A 19,614-nucleotide genomic window follows, 5' to 3' on the forward strand; every position below is an offset into this window, starting at 1 on the left:
GTAGGGAACTGGGATTGTTTGGCTTATACTGTGTTTTTGGTGCCAAGTGTTAACAGGAATTTGCCTGGTAATTAGACCTGTCGGAATTGCCAAAAGTAAGATTAGAGGCTTCTGCCTGTGGAGTATGTGGTTCAGAAATAGGATGAGCTTTGAGGAAGATTTTAAGAGGAGAGTGAGTAGCTAAAAGTGAGCTGTTGAAAGAAGGTAGGGGGGTGTGGAGGTAGTGTGAAGAATGTGGTCCGAGGGCCATAATTGTTCTTTTGATCAGAAAGTTAGAAAATTTCAGGGTCCTTTTATTTTGCCCGTCAAAGAAAAGAATGAAAGATGAACTCTGAAAATTAGAATATATAATTCTTGTAGATGTTAAATCTCACCTCAACTATGAAATCATAGCTAACTAGGAAATAGCTAGAATTATAGACTTTAGATTCAGCACCATTAGGAGTATTGGGTGAGTGATATCAACATGAGGGAAAAAATGTTGCTAGTTTTAAAAATCTCAAGTAATGACTTGTAATATTTAAAAATGGAAAATTTCCTCCCTTAAATATGACTATGGAAAAGAAAACAAGCATCTTTACTTTGGACCCGTTTATTTAATGATTTTTGACATCTCTAGTAGTTCACATTTAGTAGGCTTATTCATAAACAAAAATTTTGTCACGTTTCAAAAACCAGGATTTGTAGTGCATATAAATGGCATACTCCAAAACAATTCGATTTGCCTGAGCTGTAGTTTAATGCTGAGCTGTATTTCCCTCTCAGATAAGGCATTTTCATCCTCAAGCCTTAAAATTCTGTTTTCTTATTCATGTACGTATGTATCATTTTAATATGTCAGTTCACTGCTTTCCCAGCATTAAGAGTTCTTTTTTTGTAGCTAGATTGTCTCGCTAGCTCGTCTTAGGTCAGGAGAGATGCGTCTGTTTATCACTTGCTTCATTAGAACAGTTGTGTCCAGAACTATATTATCATTCTTTAAAATGTCTGTCTTTTTAGGAGTCCTTCAATAATGTTAAACAGTGGCTGCAGGAAATAGACCGTTATGCCAGTGAAAACGTCAACAAGTTGTTGGTAGGGAACAAATGTGATCTGACCACAAAGAAAGTAGTAGACTACACAACAGCAAAGGTATGTTTAAAGTTTGATTTTCAAACTGAATTGGAAGGTGCTGAATTTGAATTATATATGGGTATGGAGTCACACAATGGCCGCAACCGCCTTAGCTTTTAAAAATACATGCGCCAGAATACTTTGACAGTAATAATTTGTGCAGTGTCTACTTGGATTCAGTAAACTTAGTCCTTCATCAGTCCCCATTTCAGATGATGAAATGCACTAAGTGAAAAAGATTTTTCAATTAATCGTGCCTTATATATTCTCTTAGGAATTTGCTGATTCCCTCGGAATTCCATTTTTGGAAACCAGTGCTAAGAATGCAACGAATGTAGAACAGTCTTTCATGACAATGGCAGCTGAGATTAAAAAGCGAATGGGTCCTGGAGCAACAGCTGGTGGTGCAGAGAAGTCCAATGTTAAAATTCAGAGCACTCCGGTCAAGCAGTCAGGTGGAGGTTGCTGCTAAAATTTGCCTCCGTCCTTTTCTCACAGCAATGAATTTGCAATCTGAACCCAAGTGAAAAAAAATTGCCTGAATTGTACTGTATGTAGCTGCACTACAACAGATTCTTACCGTCTCCACAAAGGTCAGAGATTGTAAATGGTCAATACTGACTTTTTTTTTATTCCCTTGACTCAAGACAGCTAACTTCATTTTCAGAACTGTTTTAAACCTTTGTGTGCTGGTTTATAAAATAATGTGTGTAATCCTTGTTGCTTTCCTGATACCAGACTGTTTCCCGTGGTTGGTTAGAGTATATTTTGTTTTGATGTTTATATTGGCATGTTTAGATGTCAGGTTTAGTCTTCTGAAGATGAAGTTCAGCCATTTTGTATCAAACAGCACAGCCAGTGTCTGTCACTTTCCATGCATAAAGTTTAGTGAGATGTTATATGTAAGATCTGATTTGCTAGTTCTTCCTCGTAGAGTTATAAACGGAAAGATTACACTATCTGATTAATAGTTTCTTCATACTCTGCATATAATTTGTGGCTGCAGAATATTGTAATTTGTTGCACACTATGTAACAAAACAACTGAAGATATGTTTAATAAATATTGTACTTATTGGAAGTAATATCAAATGTATGGTGATAAGTATTGTTTTAATTCTTATGGCTAAAGGGAAATAGAGCCTTGCATTATACTCAAAACAGCCATTTGTGTGTGCAACCAGGGCATTGTAGACCTATCTTAGAGCAGCATCCAATATGCTTTCCAGATAATATAACTAATAAATGACCTAGGGAGGCTTCCGTGCTGCATAGGGATTCAACCAAGTTTAGTGGTTCAGGGAGATGTATGCTATCTAGCCTGTTGTCTCTGATCCTTCTCTAAAACCATTTGAAATGGCTTCATTGATCAACATTTTAATTCTGTGGTAGAGGTGGAAAGCAGCACACCTTTCCTAAGTGGCAGATGATTAGACTAACGTGTGCTAATATTGTTTCTTCATGCTTGGCGTCAGATGTCAGCTCTCTTATCCTCCACAGCTGTGTAGGTTGGAGGCGAGTTAAAGCATTGCGGTAGAACGCAGGAAGTTGACTCTTTGCCCTAATTTTAGAAATTATATCCCTTAAAATTAGCTGAAAACAGGAATGCTGGGTGGGAATGATAAATGAGAGAAATATATTTATTTCAGTCGAATTTTGCACACGTGTGAAAATTCTGTCAACTAGGACCTTAAAGATCTTAGGGTTGGTTTTTATTGCGGGGAACAAAAATCTTTTGCTAAATAACACTGGCATTTTAAGGTGACAGAAGGCAAAGAAAGATTGTTTCCTTGGGTTGAACTAGCAGCCAAAACATTCTTTACTTAGGGGCTTGGGATGTGGCTGTTGGCAACGCATTTCATGGTGGGGTCTTTAATTCAATGGTAAAATTTAAGCTAAAACAAGCCAAAAATTATAGGTTTCTTTATTTTCACTAAACAGGCAATTGAAATACACGGTACAAAAATAAGTGGTAAGATTATTGTAAAATGAAATGGACAGAATAAATATTCAATTTAATTTTCCATCTATGAGAATTTCACAATAAAATCACAGTTTACTTTGTATTATAGATGTGCTTGTTGGATCTATTCATCCTCACATAAGGCAACTGAAAAATTCCTCAAGTTACCAGTAGCTATTTGGATGAAGATTTTTTTTTAATGCTTCAGAAGGTTTGTTTTTTTGCCTTATCAATACAGTATACAGGGGGAAAGAATTCAGAAACTGTGTTTTAAAGTAGATGGTACAAATGTTAGAAGTGTGATGCAGTTCAGTTTTATACAGCAAGTTGTTCAAACTGTCAGCTTATTCTTGGCGAGTTAGCAAAAAACATTACATGAATCTGAGATGTAAGCATATTTACATACTTACTTCGGAAAATTCTAGTGTTCTTTTTCCTCCATGGCAGTCCAGACTGGGGCTTACTGTAAGATGTTTCAGGATGCTTCACTACTTGGCTATTTTAAATTTGCCAACAAATGCAGTTTGGGGGGGAAAAAAAATTCCCATTCCTACCCCCATTTTCAAGTACAAATATTTCAAGCTACTATGGGCTTTTAATAGTCCATTCAACTCGGTAAAGGGAGTTATTGCTTGCCATATTTTAAATAATATAAGTGGCTGCCAAGAATTAGCTTACAGAAGTGAAGAGTATTCTAAACCGAAGCAGTCACAGTCTCTGGGAATCCTTACAGAATAATGATAGCCATTCTGGTATGAGCAGTAACTTCCTGTTCTTCGACCTTGGACCAAAATTTCCTTTGGCATGTATGTTGCCATTGCAGCATATTTTACATCGGCCCTTCTTTATGTTCCCATTTAAACTTCAAAACAGCCCTGTATTGACACTGTCTCCTGTTTGCAGATTAGCTTAGCCATGGAGCTTCAACAAGAACCCAGGTTTTGAAACTGCCAATCCAGCTCCTAGTACTGCCACTTCCCTGTGGACTTAAGTTCTACTAATTTAAGGGGACTACTAGGAAATTATAATACAGGTAAACTTGGGATTTTGGAACTACATGATATGTCACTGTAAGGCACTGCTGTCCTTAAGGTAATATGTACCACAGTGCACTGGCCAGCCAGGCCACTTGAATCTAACCTGGCTGTATTTGCTCATGGAATGCTGCTGGCCGCATCTTCCTAGTCAGAAACAATTTCAGCTTGCGTTGTAAGGGAGGTCTTAAACAAACTTCTTATAGCACGGCCGAAGACATCATTAACAGTTGTGTTGATACTCTTCAGTGGCATTCACAACTAGGTCCAGAGTAGGCACCCTTCAGTCACACCTTACTTCAAAGGAGGTGAACAAAAATATCTTAGATCATCTCTAGGTAAAAGCAGTACTTTGTTGGGAAACAGGGTACTCCGAAATAAAATATTCTGTGAAAATTCCTGTCAGCTGAAGCTGATTATAATTATTAGGTTGAATGGTAGAATGGCATGTTCAGCATTCAACTGCTATAAAATACCATCAGCCAGTTAGTTTCTATAGGGTTGTCATCTTCAATGTTTTTGCTGACGAGTAAGACTTATTTTCATGCCGATCAAATGTTAGTAAATAAATGGTTTAACTCCCAAGGGCTATCTTGTAACACACTCATTGGAAAGGCATGTACCAATTTATAGCCACAGAGAAAAGGTGAAATAATATCAATTTAAGAACAGAGGCCATTAGATAGGCCTTTTAAACCAATTCTAGGCTTTTAAAAATATTTTACATATATAGTGATCTGCTAGGAAGGTGTTTTGTCTTTTTAAATCTCACTATGTGTGGAACCAAGATTAAAATAGAGATGGCAGAATCATAATACACAGTTTAGTTCTGATCATGCCCTTAAGCATTATGACAAATCATACCAGAGTAACAGAGGCACTTGAAATACTGCATTTTATATAGCTACTATTGAATTATATATAGTTTTACTTCATAGTTAATCTTTAAATATTAGAACTTATAGCTCATTTTCCAGCATAAAGTCTGAGAAATTTTGAAGCAGAAAAGTCACGTTCATAGGATTTTAGTTCAAACCTAGGTGGACGAGATGGTGTTAAGATTATGTGGCTCAACCCCCAAAACTAAAGTCCACAACTTCTCTTAAAGAGGCTAATGTTGTATTAAATGTTTTATTCTGAGGGGATATCAGAAGTCTGCTCTATGAGAATAACTTCTAATGTTACCTTCTCTGGGTTCAGGTGACTTGTTCATTGCTTTATAAACTCAAAAGATCTTCCTTTCTTAAGCACCCTTCTCAAATGAGAATCTGGAGTTTGAAAAAAAGATCTGTAAGTGTTTATCTCACATATTTAAGTGTGAAGAACCTTTCCTCAAGTCTTAGCCCACAGTAATACTAAAAGTAAACGGGGAAAGTGCTTTCCTCCTCCTGTGTTCATTCACAGCCCAATAAAACTTCTTTTTAAGTGCTTTTTTATTTTTGCAGAATCTGTGGTTACCAGCAGTAGCTGATCATTTTGCTTTAAAAAGCCACAGAACTGGCTTTAAATGGCTGATCCATAGATTTTTTTTTTTTCTCTCTACAAGATACTTACTTACATGTCAACTCCCAAAGCAATGAAGAATTACCTTTTTCCCCTCACTATCGACAGCCTTAGCTTCTGTAGTTAGCCAGGCTGTGTGATCCTATCCATGCCCTTCTCTGACCTTGGACTACTCTTCCAAGGGAGAGCAGAAATGGAGGAAGGCTCCTCCCGGAGGTACCCTTAAAGCAGATAATTAGTCCATAGTCCGGCTGAAGCTCAGTGGCAGTTCCCCAAGTCCCTAACACATTCTCCTTTAAGATGTTAGTTAGGCAGGCAGATGGAGCCCTGAGCACTTAGGATGATAAAAGATATCCTAACAACAGCCCAAAATAACTGACAGAGGTTCTATTTGTTCAGAACCTTCTATTAATTGGGAGAGTTAAGTGTCTCTTCGAAGAGGAGGGATTTATAAGCCTATGCTTCATTTTATGAAAAGACCCAAGTTCCTGCCCCACCAGTCTCTTGAATCCTCTTGTATGCCCGAGAATACCAAGTATTGGGTACCTGCTTTCTCATACCTTCTTTAAATGATCTCAGCAGGTGGACGAGTTTAGGAGTGCTCTCTACTCTTTTTAAATGGACAGAGGAAAGACCTGTAAGCCTTATTTGCATTATTTTATCAACAGCCGCAAAGCTACATACATGCTCTTTGTAGAGAAGCACCAAAGGAAAACCTTAATTTGGAAGGATTCATTTTAAATAAAAATAGTTAACAGCCCTTACTTCAGGGAAGAGAAAGGCATTTTAAAGCTAGAACATGAAAGTTTCCCCCCTTGATTTCAGTACTGAATGGCTCTTAACAAGGACTTCTGAAAGTTTCCCAATAGCCAGATTTTGGCTAACAGATTACATCTCTTCCTGAGAAGATGCCTGAAAGAGAAAGAGAAGCATCTGTTACAGGCAGAATGCTGCAGAGGAAGAAATGACACGGCAGTCACCTGCATTCATTTTAGAATTAAAATGACTACTGCTTAGATTTATTTGAGGCAAACTCTCGATATACCTGGATTTATCCTTTACCTTTTGTCTACAGTGAATTCTCACCCAGAAAATCTATGAGTTAAACGCCAGATTTCGGCTGTAGGAGAGGAAGTTTCAGAGAAAGTATGCTCCAGTTGTGGAATCATCATGTTGGGCAGCGGCAACCCCACAGCCAGCAGTGATCCCTCTGTTCTCTCAGCCTCCCTTCCCTATGACTCCTGCTTGACTTTCCCAGAGATAAGAAGTTGTACTGTTAAGTCTCCAAGGCATGGAACTCCCATCTTATCCCCCTAGCCTTTTTTGGAAGGGAGCCTTTTCAGGAAAAGGAGGTATGGAGAGTAGTCAGCAATTCTGGATCCCTCTGGGTACTTGGTGCTGTTAAGAGTTGCTTAGAGATGGGGCACCAAATGAGTTGGGTGAGAAGAGTCTGCAGAACAGAGGCAGCTTGTACTGGAGAAGTGTACATGTGCAGACATAAAAAAGTAGGTACAGGGAAATTTTGCAGTTGTTCTCGTGGGAGGTGGGGGCAGTGTCGGGTCTGCATAGACCGGAAGCTAGAGCACCCTAGTCCTCAGCAGGTGCAGGGCTGAAACTGAGTAATGGGAAGCACCACAGTAAGCTTTCATCATCACTGGAAGACACCAGCCCCCCTTCCTGGCAATGGCAGCATCTCCCTTTTTCAGTATCAGGGGCTTCTCCCAGCCTCTCATTTGTTTCAGCAGCTCTTAGCTCGACAAGCTGCTAAGAAACAGCCAACTGTTAGAGCAGGAGCTCTGTACCCTAACTGGGCACAAGGACAGATGTTCTCTTGGGTTGCTCTACTTACCAGGCTAATCCCCTTCACACTGGCATTCCGGTGTGCCATTGGTGTGTTCTCGGGGATGAGGGTGCAGCCAGCCAGTGTGTCCAGAGAGGCTAAGATTGTGTCATACAGGTGATCTGCATGGCTCTCCAGCTCGCTGGGCTGCCTGGAGATCCTCCCAAGGATGTCCTTTAACACTAACAAATGAGGTTTAAAGCAGTCAGGCCAAAGAGACAATGCAAGTGTGTTTTCAAAAGAACATATAAGGGTGTCGCACTTTATACAAGACAGGAACATGGCAATAGTTTCACAATGTCCACTTTTTTTTTGACAGTGACTCTCCAGGGACTGTATTGCACTGGAGGATCTATGCTGTTAACTTCTGATTAAAGCTGAGAGAATTATTTCATTGGCTCCACTTTGGAGTTAACGTAATCCACAAAAAGGCACAGAGACATAGGTGTCTGGTGACTGGAATTATCTGACTTTTAGAGATAAGACCCAGGGCACACACCCAGATCCTGTGGGGCAGAAGTGTGAAATGAACCAAAACAACATGCCAAGATTAGGACTCTGGGTCCTGCTACCAGGTCCTATCAGCTTGTTGGCTGTGGGACTGTCATTTAGCACATATGTGGGTGATCTAGTAATATGGGAATGCTTGTGAACCCTTTTTTGTGGGTCCTAAATGAACAGACTTCAAAAGAAAATTACCTGAAAGCAGACTAAGACAAGAGGGTTAGTGAGGCCAAGATTCCATCCCCTACAGGTCAAGTATTCATTTGAGGAAGGGATGGGCTAGGTTCAGAGTGCATCACCCACAGCAGGCTTGTTTCTTTCTCTTAAAAACTTTACTTCCTTTGTTAAACACAAAGGCTGCTTTTGCTTCCTGCGCCTTTATCAGCTGTGTTCACACTCTCCCTAGTTTCCTGCCACAGCTGCAACATCTGCTAACGGAGGAAGGGAAAGGGGAAGCTGCCTATCTGCAAAGGATACTGACAGATGGGTGGAAGAAGGAACAGGGGCTGGCTGTGTTGAGATCAGCCCCTGGGGAAGCCACGTCAGTGCGGCATCATCGGGGCAACGTGCCCAGCTGACAACTGTATGAGAGCCAGCAAGGCAGGCCGAGGAGTGCGGCCAGGGCACACAGCACAGCTCACCTGGAAAGGCAGATGGGCTGGGTTCTGCCCTCCCACATTCACCAGACCTTTGCCCGGTCCTCCTGCGAGTGGTCAGTGGGATTCAGGGGACCTTTATTTTTTGAACTTTTATTTTACAATGTTAGAACATTTGGTTGGCTCCAAATAAAAGGAAAGCTGGGAACAGTGATGAAATTATCTTTCTCAGTTGAGACTTTGATGTTTTAATTGAATACATGCATACAGGAGCCTGGTTCAGCTTGATGCCAATGGGTTCTAGTTATTTGATCCAGTATAATGAGAAATTAGTGTGTGAGACAGGACCATCAACTCATGCACCAAAGTAACTGGGTCAAAATGTTGTGAAAACCTGCCAGATAGCCATTGGGGAGGCCTTTGGCTGGAGGCCGAGATGGGCAGGTTTTGAAGGAATTAATCTGACGGCCTGTCCCTAAAGTTATACTTGTGGCTGAGGAAGGAAGCAGGCTCTGAAGAAGCTTGAGGGGGGCGGGGGGGCGGGATGGGAGGTGTCCATGCTCAGGCTCCACTGTCTCTGACAGCATGCTCTGGAAAGAAGAGTTGTGCACCTAGCTGGAGAGACCCTGTGAATGTCTAGGGAAAGTTGTGATTTTCACAAAACAGCCAAGTTCCTGATTATTCTAAGCAGAGGGTCGGGAGGGGCAGGGTGTCACTCTGAAACCATAGAATACCCAAAAGCCTCTTTTTTTTTTTGGCTGCACTGTGCAGCTTGTGGGATCTTAGTTGCCCAATCAGGGATCAAACCCAGGCCCACAGCAATGAAAGGGCCGAGTCTTAACCACTGGACCACCAGGGAATTCCCTAAAAGCCTCTTATTTGGGCAGTAAAATACCTCTAGACTCCTTTGGAGAGGAGGGCAAAGTGGGTTGTTATTACTGATTAAGCACTAAGAAGTATTACTGAATCACTTTTTAAATGAAGGTCCAAGAACCTGAAGCTTGTAAGAAGCCCACTGTTACACGTGGCCTCCAGGAAGTGTCCTGGTATTGAGCTCTTCTGTGCTGCTGAGTCTGGAGGTGCAGGAGCCTGAGCCGGGGGGTCAGCGCACAGGGGCTGGAGCCAGGCTGCCACTCTTTGTGTGGCCCAAGGCAGATGCACAGCTCTGTGAAATAAGAGTAATAATAGTATCCATCTCACAGGGCTGTGATGGAATGAAAAAACCGGTATGTCAAGTGCTTCAGCACACAGTATTCAAGAAGATACTGGTGTAATTACAAGTGGCAAAGGAGCCTGGCATATTGAATTTCTGCCCCAATAAAAACCAAAAAACCCTAAAAACCCTAGTGCAAGAGAACATCAGAAGAGCCAAGACAAAGGCCTCCCGCAGGCAGGGGATCACCAAGGGCTCACATAATTCACACTGGATAAGCCATGCCCTGCTGAAAACCCTTCAGTGGCTGCTCGTCCCATCAAAACCCCTCTGCCCATTCACAGTTTTCAATCTCGGTTTTTTCTTCCCAGGGGACTTTTGGCAGACGTTCAGGGTTGTCACAACTGGGGAGGTGCTGCTGGCGTCTAATGGGTAGAGGCCAGGGACGCTGCTGAACACCCTGCAACGACAGGACGGCCCCCTCACAGCAAAGCATCGCATGGCCCAGAGCGTCAGCGGTGCTCAGGCTGAGAAACTCCGGTCTCCACCACCTCCCTACCGCCCACCGCCCACCACTTCTGGTCAGGAAAGCGCCACCTCTTCCCATCTCAAGCCAGTGGGTCCTGCCCACTTCTGCTTATGCTGTTTGCTTCCAGCGTAAACCCCATTTCACTCCAAAACTGAGGCAAGACATAGACGGGCTCTTTCAACACTTGGTTGTTCAGTCTTACAAGAAAATAGCGGCTGCTCTTGGCGGGGGCAGGGGGGTGGTCCATCAGTTCACTGCTTTAACCTAGCGTTCTCCTAGCTCATCCTATCATACCTGCCCCCAGCAAGGTCAAGGCCAGTCGTAAACCCCTGCCCCCTGCACACTGAAATGTACTCTCGAAGTCTGTGATTTTCACCCCTTTCTAACCTGGGACCCCATCCTGCAAAAGGGGCTCGAGCTTAGTTTGTGCACTGCTGTCCACTTGTCCCCTCTCATCAGTTCACTTCTTCCTTCAGTCTCTTCCTGTAGAATAGACTGACTGCTCTCAGGTCCTGGAACAAATCCCTCCCCAAACAGATAATCTGAGAGGGGTCCAGCCTGCACTGCGAAAGGATGGGAACCCTAGGGACTCCCCGCTGTGAGCACCCTAGCCGAAAGCCAAGGACAGGACCCTAGCCGAAAGCCAAGGACAGGACTAAAGCCAGCATTCCCATCCAGGACACCACCAAGGAAAGATAAAAGCAGAAACTAGAGAGCACGGTTCTTGCAGGCTCAATGCCTAACTTCTTAGCACCTGCAGGGCTGTGACTGCCTCATGTGTTTGCGGGGCTGTGATGATTCGACGGGCTGGCAGATGGCTGTGGGAGTCGAAGGCAACGGGTACGGACGGCGGGGACTCTGGCACTAGGCTCCTTCCCAGTGACAGTGTGGGTCCCGGACTTACACTGAGAGGTATTAAGCCCTGGCTTAATTCAAAACCTCAAGCGTCTCACCTGGGGTATTATCCAACAGGCACTGAAGTAGAATCTCCCCTTTCTGTAAGACGCTCTCCGTCAGGGACTGGTGTTCATCTATATCTTTCTTAAATTGCTTAAAGCATATCAAAAAAAAAAAAACTTTCATTACTACCATTTCGTAGAAGTTATTAAAAATGATCCCTTGTTCAGTAGCTGGATTCCCCTTTTAACCCACCCAGTCTTCAGAATCCAAGTGAACAGTACGATAGTTTAACTTCACCTTCTCTGAGCCCAAGGCAAACACAGAGTCAATCCTTTTTTCTGTTTACAGTTTGACAAAAGAAAAGCTTTCTTTTCCCTGGCAGAGCCTGGCTCACGAACAGCCTGGAGTCAGGGTTTCCTGCTTGTGCCACACCTCACAGGGTTCTCTTTAAACTCACAGGCCTGTGAGAGTCTCAAAACATGAACCTGGTAAGTAAGAGCCACAAGGGCAACGCTTTCACGTGACCACAGGGAGCTGCTGCCTCGCCCCACGTCCTCCCCTCAATGTCCTGCTTTCTGTGGACCTCAGGACATGGGAAGGTGTCAGGGAAGCTGACAGTCTCCTAAGCAGCTGATTTCTTTTCCCCTCGCAGTATCAAGCCTTGTAGCCGTTTTTGGTTTTTCCTTTAGGTGCTAAGATGTAAAGTCAAATCCGTGACCACCTTTAGTACAGGGTGCAGAAACTGGCAGTTTAATTTTGAAGTTACAATTTTCCTTTTGGATTTATTGTATTCCTGTCTTCAGTTTTCCTTTGCCCTATTACCTATACTTATTATTTTATTCTTCAGCACCCTCTGCAGTTTATATGCTGCCAGGAACCCACTGTGTTATTAAGACAAAGTATGTAAGAGAGAGTCACAAGTGAAAATACATGAACACAAGCGTGCGTGCTTATATTAGGTCAAGGTAGCTCATACATATGCCTGAGCCAAGCCCCATTCTGTGTAGGGAGGGACTGACAGTGTGGTCCCACTCTGTGACACAGCTGTGTGGATGACACAAGTGGGCTAGGCTTTGCTGACCTGCAGGGGTAACTCCCAGCTCAGATCTCAGCTCTACCCACAGAGCAAGATAGTTGCTTACGACCACCCTGGAAGTGGAGGTGCAGGAGGACAGAATGCGGGATAAAACGGAGGGCATGGAGCTGTTCTATGTGACACCTGCTCTGACGGGAGCGGGGCTGGGGCACTCCAGAAAGGCCACCCAGGTAGATCCAACTAGGGCAATTTCCAGGCACTGTCCTCTCCCCACAGTGGTGCTGCCCCTGGGCCTCCCGGGGGTGGGCCCTGCCCAGCTCTGCACATATTCTCCAGGGGTCCCACCCAGAGGACCCCTGCACTCGGCCTTCCTCTCCTTCCTCAAGCGTACTCCGGGGAAGGAACTCTGGCAGCCTCTCTCCATACAGCAGGAAACAGCATTCCCACTAGGGTAGGGCAGCTGGCCCACCCAGGCAAGCCCCCTCCCCTAAACCTTAGTAGGCTCCAAGTTGTAAAACAAAGGCCCGCCCTCCTGCCTGGGTGTGGTGGGAGCTCTGAGTGGGGTGGTACGGCCCTGGCTCAGGCACAAGTAAATCACACGCTCTCCTACTCAAAGAACTGTCCCAGAAAACCCTTTCGAGACTAGCATCAGTTTCAGACCACAAATACCACCTCTGCTCCTTCAGAAGAGGTGAGAAAGGCTTGGCCAACCAGACATGCCAGAAGTCAGTGGGTACTTCAGTCACAGTTAATGTTTATACTTAGGGTAACTGATTATCATCCAATTCAGAACACTTTTGAGAATGAAGGGGGACCTACTGATAATTATGCCAGAATAGCACAAACTGTCACCCAAAATACACCTGTTCTAAAGTCAAGTTAACTGGAACCCACAAAGATTTTTAAAATAACAAAATCTAAAAAGAGGCAAAACTCCACCCCCAAAAAAATACCTTGAGAAGCAAACTGGATCCTATTTTTGTTTAAATACCATCAAAATGCCTTGCGTATATTCTGGAGTCAGTACAATTGCAGCTCAGATCCTTAAATCCAGTCAGTGTTGTCCAAAAGAGCTTTCTGTGATGCTGCAAAGGTTCTGAATGCTCTGTTCAATCAATATGGTAGCCACCAGACAGACGTGATGACTGAACACTTGGAACGTGGCCAGATAACTGAAAAATCTGATCTTTAATTTTACTTAATTTCAATAGCCATGTGTGACTCATGACTTCCGAAGAGTGCAGATCTATGCCTATCAATCCCTGAGATATTTGGGAAATCACATCACAAATAACCCTGAAGTATTTTTGATTGAGGATAAATAAAATGCACTTTCTTCAAATTCTACTTGGCCTGGGAAATAACTCATACATGTTACAGTTTTTCAGCTCTAAGAATTTGAAAAGAACCTCTGATTAGATTTCAGGTAAAAGTCAACGGACCACAACATACACAGTGTCAGTTATTTGAACTTCTACTTTCTAATCAAGTAATTTAGCCACCACTCTCATGAGTGAACAGTCAGATGCCAGGACCACACATTACCCGGTAAAGCTGCAGAGAAGACTTGAGGCCTGTAAGGCTGGACCTGGATGCAGTCAGGTGGTCAGCAGCTTCTGCTACATTATACAGCCAGCGGATCAGCTCTTCCAGCTGACAGCAAAATGTCTGTGTAGACAAATTAACACGTGGTGTTACCTGTGGAACCGCTGTTTACATTTTCAAAGGCTAAAAATAATACCTGGGGGAATCCCAGGATACAGACTGTGCACCTTTCGAGAGCATTCCCCACTGAGGCGCTATCTCCTCTCTCCTCCATGCCTGTCCCCACCCCGTGACTCCAGACCTCCGCCAGGGCAGTAAGAAGAGCGCACCTGGTTCTGTTGCCCCCTCGGTCTGAGAAAGTCCAGCCCCGCAGGTAGGGACAGAGGAGCTCAGGTGAGGGCAGGGACGGGGACAGCCCAGAAGGGGCCTGCCTGGCACAGAGGCCAGTTCCTGGGTCAGCACTACCGCCAACTCTAAAACTGCTCCTGGGGAAGACGTGGACGTAAAATACGTGACCGTGTTCATGACTGACCTGATCCTATGCCTGAAAACGACTGAATTAAAACTGCTTGTCCCTGTTCTGCTCCCACCCGCCCAGGAAGTTGAGGCCCTAGACTCCTGCCACCCACTCATCAGGGGTGGCCGTGACCCAAGCACTTCACCCCATGGTCTCTCTCAGTCTTTCATCACAAAGGAGGGCACACGCTAACACCTGTCCTACCTGCTCCACCATACAAGTGAAGTCATCCACGGGACATCGGGGGGTAGGTTAAAGCCCTCCTTGAGAGCTAGAAAATTTCTGTGATGTCGCTCCTGGGGACACAGCCCTCGGGCTGGCTGCCCTGCTGCCGTGTGGACACAGCACCTGGGCGCTTAGCCGGAAGGCAGGCCGTGGGCTCTCCGAGTGTGTGTACAGCCACACTCCAAACATCCTTGTGTCAGGGACTACGCAAAGCCCTTGGCAGGAATTACTTAATTTAGTCCACACGACAGTCCCACAGAGGCAAAGCTCCCCATTCTACAAGCGAGCAAAACTAAAGAGACTGAGCCAAAGTTCACATCTGCCTGACACTGACAACCCGATTCCTCGGAGTATTAGCTCCATCTCCTGGTGGTATCAGGTGGTCCACAAGAGAAGGTTCAGTGACCGAGAAGCCCAGGAAACAGTGCATCTGATACCTCCGACCCTGCAGTTACACCACTTTATCAAACTGAAGCTCTGAGAAGTCCTTCGGCCACGAAGCACTTTCACTGAGCCCATTATTTCCTGAAGGCATCTGAGCGCCGGTCCTTCCTGTGCAGAGTACCTGTTAATCCTCAAGGTCAAGTGCCTCGGGGAGCAGCCTGGGTAGTGGTTAGCAGCTCAGGCTCAGCCCTTGCTAACTGTGAACGGGTAGGTTACCTCATCTCTCACTGCCTTTTTCTCCAACTGTGACATGAGAACGCCAGTAGAAAGTCACGAGGGTTAGACAGGAGAAGGTGCAATGCAGTGCCTGGCGCGTAAGTACTCAGTGTCAGTAGGTTTTATTATGAGGCTAGCGGGCTGGGGGAAGGAAGAAGACCCCTCTGCGAGGCCGCCTTTACCTTCACCCCCTGCGCGAGCGACTCTTTTCCCCGCTCTCCTCCTTTCCTGGGAGGCTGCCCCTCGGCATCCGGATCCGAGGATGCCCGCTGGTCCAACATCGCCGGCAAGGAGGCGCGTGTTCTCAGTGGTCCAGAGGAGGCCCCCAGGGTCTGGCTGCTCACCAGACTGCCCTCTCCCGCTGAGCCCCTTGCGCGGACGAAGGGGCGTAGCAAACAGTGGTTGTGGTCCTCAGGGCTTCGGGACCCTCTGAGGGCAGCCCCAGAGGGAAGCTGGCTTTGGCTGGAGTCTGACGGGAGGGAAGCTGGCCCATCACTGTCTGACACATCCAGGGATCTCTGCCCTTCGGCAGCATCAGTGGGCAGGGGCACCAAGGTGGGAATGCAACCCAGATACGAAACCAAGCTAGAAACCTGCGTCAGCCGAGAGGGCAGGGCCAGATACTCGTCATCACTTTCCGCCTCCTCTTGTGGTTTCCATCCAGACTCCGTGCAGGCGAAGCGCCCGATACCCTGGCTGGCCCCCTTCTCCCTTTCCAGCCTGGGTGAGGGCCACCCTCTGTCCCGTGTTCTCAGGTGGGGAGAGCCCAGCTCAAGGTGCTTGCCCACAGGTGGCCACTGCTTCAGGCCCCTCAGGGTTGGCTCTCTGCTCTCCCAAGGAGTGTCCCTACTGCCTGGGGCTCTGGGGGTAGAGGCAGTGGGGCTACAAGATGCCAACCCCACACTGCCCTGCTTCTGGGGTACTCCAGAGGGCCACCGCTTAAGGATTGGCTCTCTGGGCCCTGAGAACGGCAGGGCAGCGGCCTCTGCTGGTGGGCAACTGTGCGAGACATTAGTGGGTGACTTCAGGGTGCTTGCTGGGGAGACAGAGAAGCTATCTAGGTCTATGCCTGAGTCCTGCAGGACGGGCTCAGCCAGCACGCGGCTGTCAAGGTGTTTTGGGAGCTGAGGCCCGGGCCTGAGGGGGTAAGTATAGTCCAGGAGGTCTTCATACTCTTTATTCGGGCTCCAGAGCGGGGAGTGGCGGTCAGGGGAGGGAGGCAGGGAATCCGGCAGCACGCAGGCCCAGTACTCAGCCTGGAAGGAGAGGCGCCTCCTGCCCAGCCCGCGAGCATCGCCCCCTGAGGACACTGGCTGGGGCGACCACTGGAGCCGAGGCCCCAGCCCCACCAGCGAGGGGGCCAACGGCGGGACAGCCAGCTCCAGGGAGGAGGAGACCTTGGCAAGGGAGCAACTCTGAGGCTCCACCTTTTCCTGGTGACCCTGGAGGCTGCTGCCTGGGGATGGGGCACAGACGCTGCAGCTGGAAGACTGAGGCGCAGTGGCACCTGGGCTCACCGCGGACCTCCACCTTGACGGGAACGGGAACCCTGAGATGTGAGACTGTGGGCTGTGGTCTAGCGCCTGCGGCGACTCCACTGGGGACGGGTCCTCTTCAGTGTCAGCATCATGTCCTGAGCAAAGGGCGGTGGTTCTGGGAATGGTGTGAGTCTGAGGTAGCTCCTCTGAGGCAGAAAGCCTAGTTTCCTCCATCTGCAGTGACAGGAGGGAAGGAAAAGGTGAAAATAAGCACGCCAAATTTCTTTCCTCAATGACAAGTTGGCACTTTTCTCTGGGGACCCAGATGATACTCAGGAAAGGTCTTGAAAGGAAGAGCCTGCTACCTGGTGCAAGAATCAGACAGAGTGTGCTGCTGGTGACTGGAGACGCAGCCTGCTCTGGGGAGCAGACTGCCTGCCCCGAACTGATCCTACCCCCTGTTCCTTTCCAAAGTTCTTCCTACGCAGATGCCTAGTTCGTGAGTGAGCAGAACTCAAATAGCTCTGTCGTGCTGAGGCTGGAACACACTGCCTAACCTTTGAGAAGCGTGTCCTGGACAGGCAGAACCTCAACCATTCTGTCTCTGACAGGACTCACATCCAAACCTGGCACTCAGGCAGCCCACCTGGCTCAGCTCACACCCAGCGGTGACGCGTGGCAAAATGAGTCATTCACCTCAGCCTCTTCACTTCAAGTTTTTAACATGCTCGATGAAGAGGCTGCCCCCAAGGCGGGCAGGAGAGCACAGAGGTTAAGGGCATGGGCTTTGGAACCAGACAGACCTGAGGCCAGCCCCTAGCTGCCAGCTTCCAGATGTACGACTTTGAGCCTCACTTCTCTCACCTGTAAAATGGGGGTAGTGATAGGACCGCTTCCTCAGGACATGTGGATTAAATGAGCTCAAGGGTGAAAAGCACAGGGTGAGAGCTCCACAAACAGCAGAGTTATAATAGCACCAGACTCGCACTCAGGAAACAGCCCATTTCTGTGTTGGCTCACGTGCTGCCGGCCTCACTGAATCTGACTCAGGTACCCGAGCCTGGCACCGCCCCAAGCCCCCAAGCAGGTGGGCCTAGCCTGTTTTCTCCCAGTCAGCTCAGCACCTCCTCACAAGATGGGCCTCTGGGGGCAGCATGTGGCGGTCAATGCCACAGGTGCCATGGAAGAGATCAAAGCCGTTCCCATGAAAGGCCTTGGCAAGCAGAACACAACAGGACGTAGAGATGGGAGGGGCAGGTCCATCAGATAACCTTCCCAACTATACTGAGGGCCTGAAAGATCCGGTGATTTGCCTGAGGTCACAGACACAGGCAGGACTCCCTGCTCCACGTGACTCCCATTAGGCGAGGCTGCCCTGTAATCAGGGAGGCCCCCCAAATTCTTCTTGCCCAGAGATGGTGCTGCCCACCATAGGGGCTCTAAGGTACCGCCAGGTTCCCTGGGTCCCAAGGAGATACAGTCTCAGAGCCCTCAGGAGCCCACAGCCCTGGACCCTCCTTTCGCACATCTCCTCAGGGGCCCCGTAGAGCCTACACATCACCAAGTCAAAAACAGGACATGGCTCCCCCTGTCAGGGCTCCCCTGGCCCAGCCCTCTGGACAGCAGGTCTTGGCCATAGCTTCCCTGATCCTCAAAAGGTCACCAGTCACACTCCTGAGGAACAGGAGATGCTGTGGACAGAGCCCCCTGCTGGCCCCAAGGCCCAACTCTCCATGTGAACCTGTAAAACAGAAATCATCACACCCAAGCTCCCCGACTTCCCCACCTCGTACAGGGGCTGGGAAAGCGTGTCAGAGGCTGAGACAGTGCTGGAAGGTACTCTCACAGGACAGCTTTAGGTGACGCTACAGCCCCACTTGCCTCAGCCCCTACCTGGCTTCTCACGGGGTGCCCATCTCCAGTCCCCAGGCTGGCAGGGGGAAGCAGGGAACTGAGATCCGCCTTAGACCCACCCGCTGCCAGCTCCCTGCTGGCCCCGCTGGCAGGCTCCCGAGGGGCCAGGGCCAGTCCCACCGTGGCAGGCGGGGGCAGGGAGCCCCTGGGCACCCCCAACAGGGGAGGCAGGCCCCCCTCGGCTTGCAGGTGGGGTGGCTGCTCCCCACGCGCAGGCCCTGCGGGGTCCAGCTCCTGATGCAGGCAGCTCCACCCCCCAGGGCACAGGGCCTTCGTGGCCGCAGCTGCCTCTGCCTTTTCTTCTCCCAGGGCCATGGAGATGTTCCTAGATCAGGGCTCTGCTGAAGCTTCAGCTCCCTACAAAATGGGAAGGGGAGAGAAGAGAAGCTTTCTGCATCTACGGCTAAGAAACCTTGTTTTTTACCTTTTAATGATTAAGACAAACACTTTTTTGGCCTAAAGAGCAAATGATGGCTCCCTCCTCGAAGGAAAACAGAGAGGTCTGGCTTTTCCTCAGCTCCAGACCCTTCCACAGGGGACACGGGAGCACGTCACTGTGTCCTCCACTGTTGTGTGGCTGGCAGCAGTCCCAGCAGCAGGTGCCAGGAGGCTCAGTGCAGGCCCCAATTACAGTCAAGGTCTGTCCTGCCTCAAGCCGCCCTTCCGCCCCTGTTGCTTTGGCCTAGCCCCGCTGGGTAAGGGGCCCGGCCTGGGCCCTCCCTGCGCCAGCCTGCAGCAGTTGTCGTCGCAACACACCCAGCGGCCGAGAGGCAGCCTCGCACCCACACCCGGCCTGGGGGGCTCCAAGACGGCCCGTGACCGGAGGGTGCAGCAGCTCTCTCCTGCTGACTGGGTTACAGGTAACCGGCGACGGAGGGAGCCGTGCAAATCCGGCTGGTAACAACGGCAACGGCCACGCCGCATGCATGCACGTGACAGTGAGAGAGAAGCACACCGGGCAGGCGGCGGGCGGGTGGGCAGGCGGGGCAGGGGACCAGGGTGAGCACTCGGGGCAAGAGAAGGAACAATCTGGGAGCTGGATCTGAAAACAGAACCGTTCCAACAGGAGCTTCAGGGACCACAGAGGGAGACCCCCCCCCCCACC

General features: G+C 48.0%; 2 protein-coding genes across 5 annotated transcripts in view; one reads left to right on the forward strand and one right to left on the reverse strand.

The window, feature by feature from the left end:
- The window catches only part of RAB1A (RAB1A, member RAS oncogene family), a 26,601-nt gene extending 24,404 nt beyond the window's left edge, over positions 1-2,197 (forward strand). For 2 of the 4 annotated variants that reach the window (XM_007464105.1, XM_007464106.1), the window contains 2 exons: positions 1,000-1,131; positions 1,388-2,197. In XM_007464105.1, coding sequence (XP_007464167.1) covers positions 1,000-1,131; positions 1,388-1,585 — 330 coding nt within the window. In that variant the 3' untranslated portion in view covers positions 1,586-2,197. The remainder of the gene's footprint in view (positions 1-999; positions 1,132-1,387) is intronic. The other 2 variants (XM_007464107.1, XM_007464108.1) reach the window with 2 other exon arrangements.
- A 4,303-nt stretch (positions 2,198-6,500) lies between these two features.
- Positions 6,501-18,824, reverse strand: CEP68 (centrosomal protein 68). Its single transcript, XM_007464109.1, is given in 8 exon segments — positions 6,501-6,524; positions 7,462-7,634; positions 11,188-11,284; positions 13,716-13,838; positions 15,300-16,829; positions 18,489-18,606; positions 18,608-18,689; positions 18,692-18,824. Coding segments are annotated over 8 exon segments (2,280 nt in total).
- Between the last annotated feature and the right edge of the window lie 790 nt (positions 18,825-19,614).

Source organism: Lipotes vexillifer, unplaced genomic scaffold, assembly GCF_000442215.2.
Source record: "Lipotes vexillifer unplaced genomic scaffold, Lipotes_vexillifer_v1.1 scaffold311, whole genome shotgun sequence".
In the NCBI taxonomy this organism is placed as follows: Eukaryota; Metazoa; Chordata; class Mammalia; order Artiodactyla; family Lipotidae; genus Lipotes; species Lipotes vexillifer.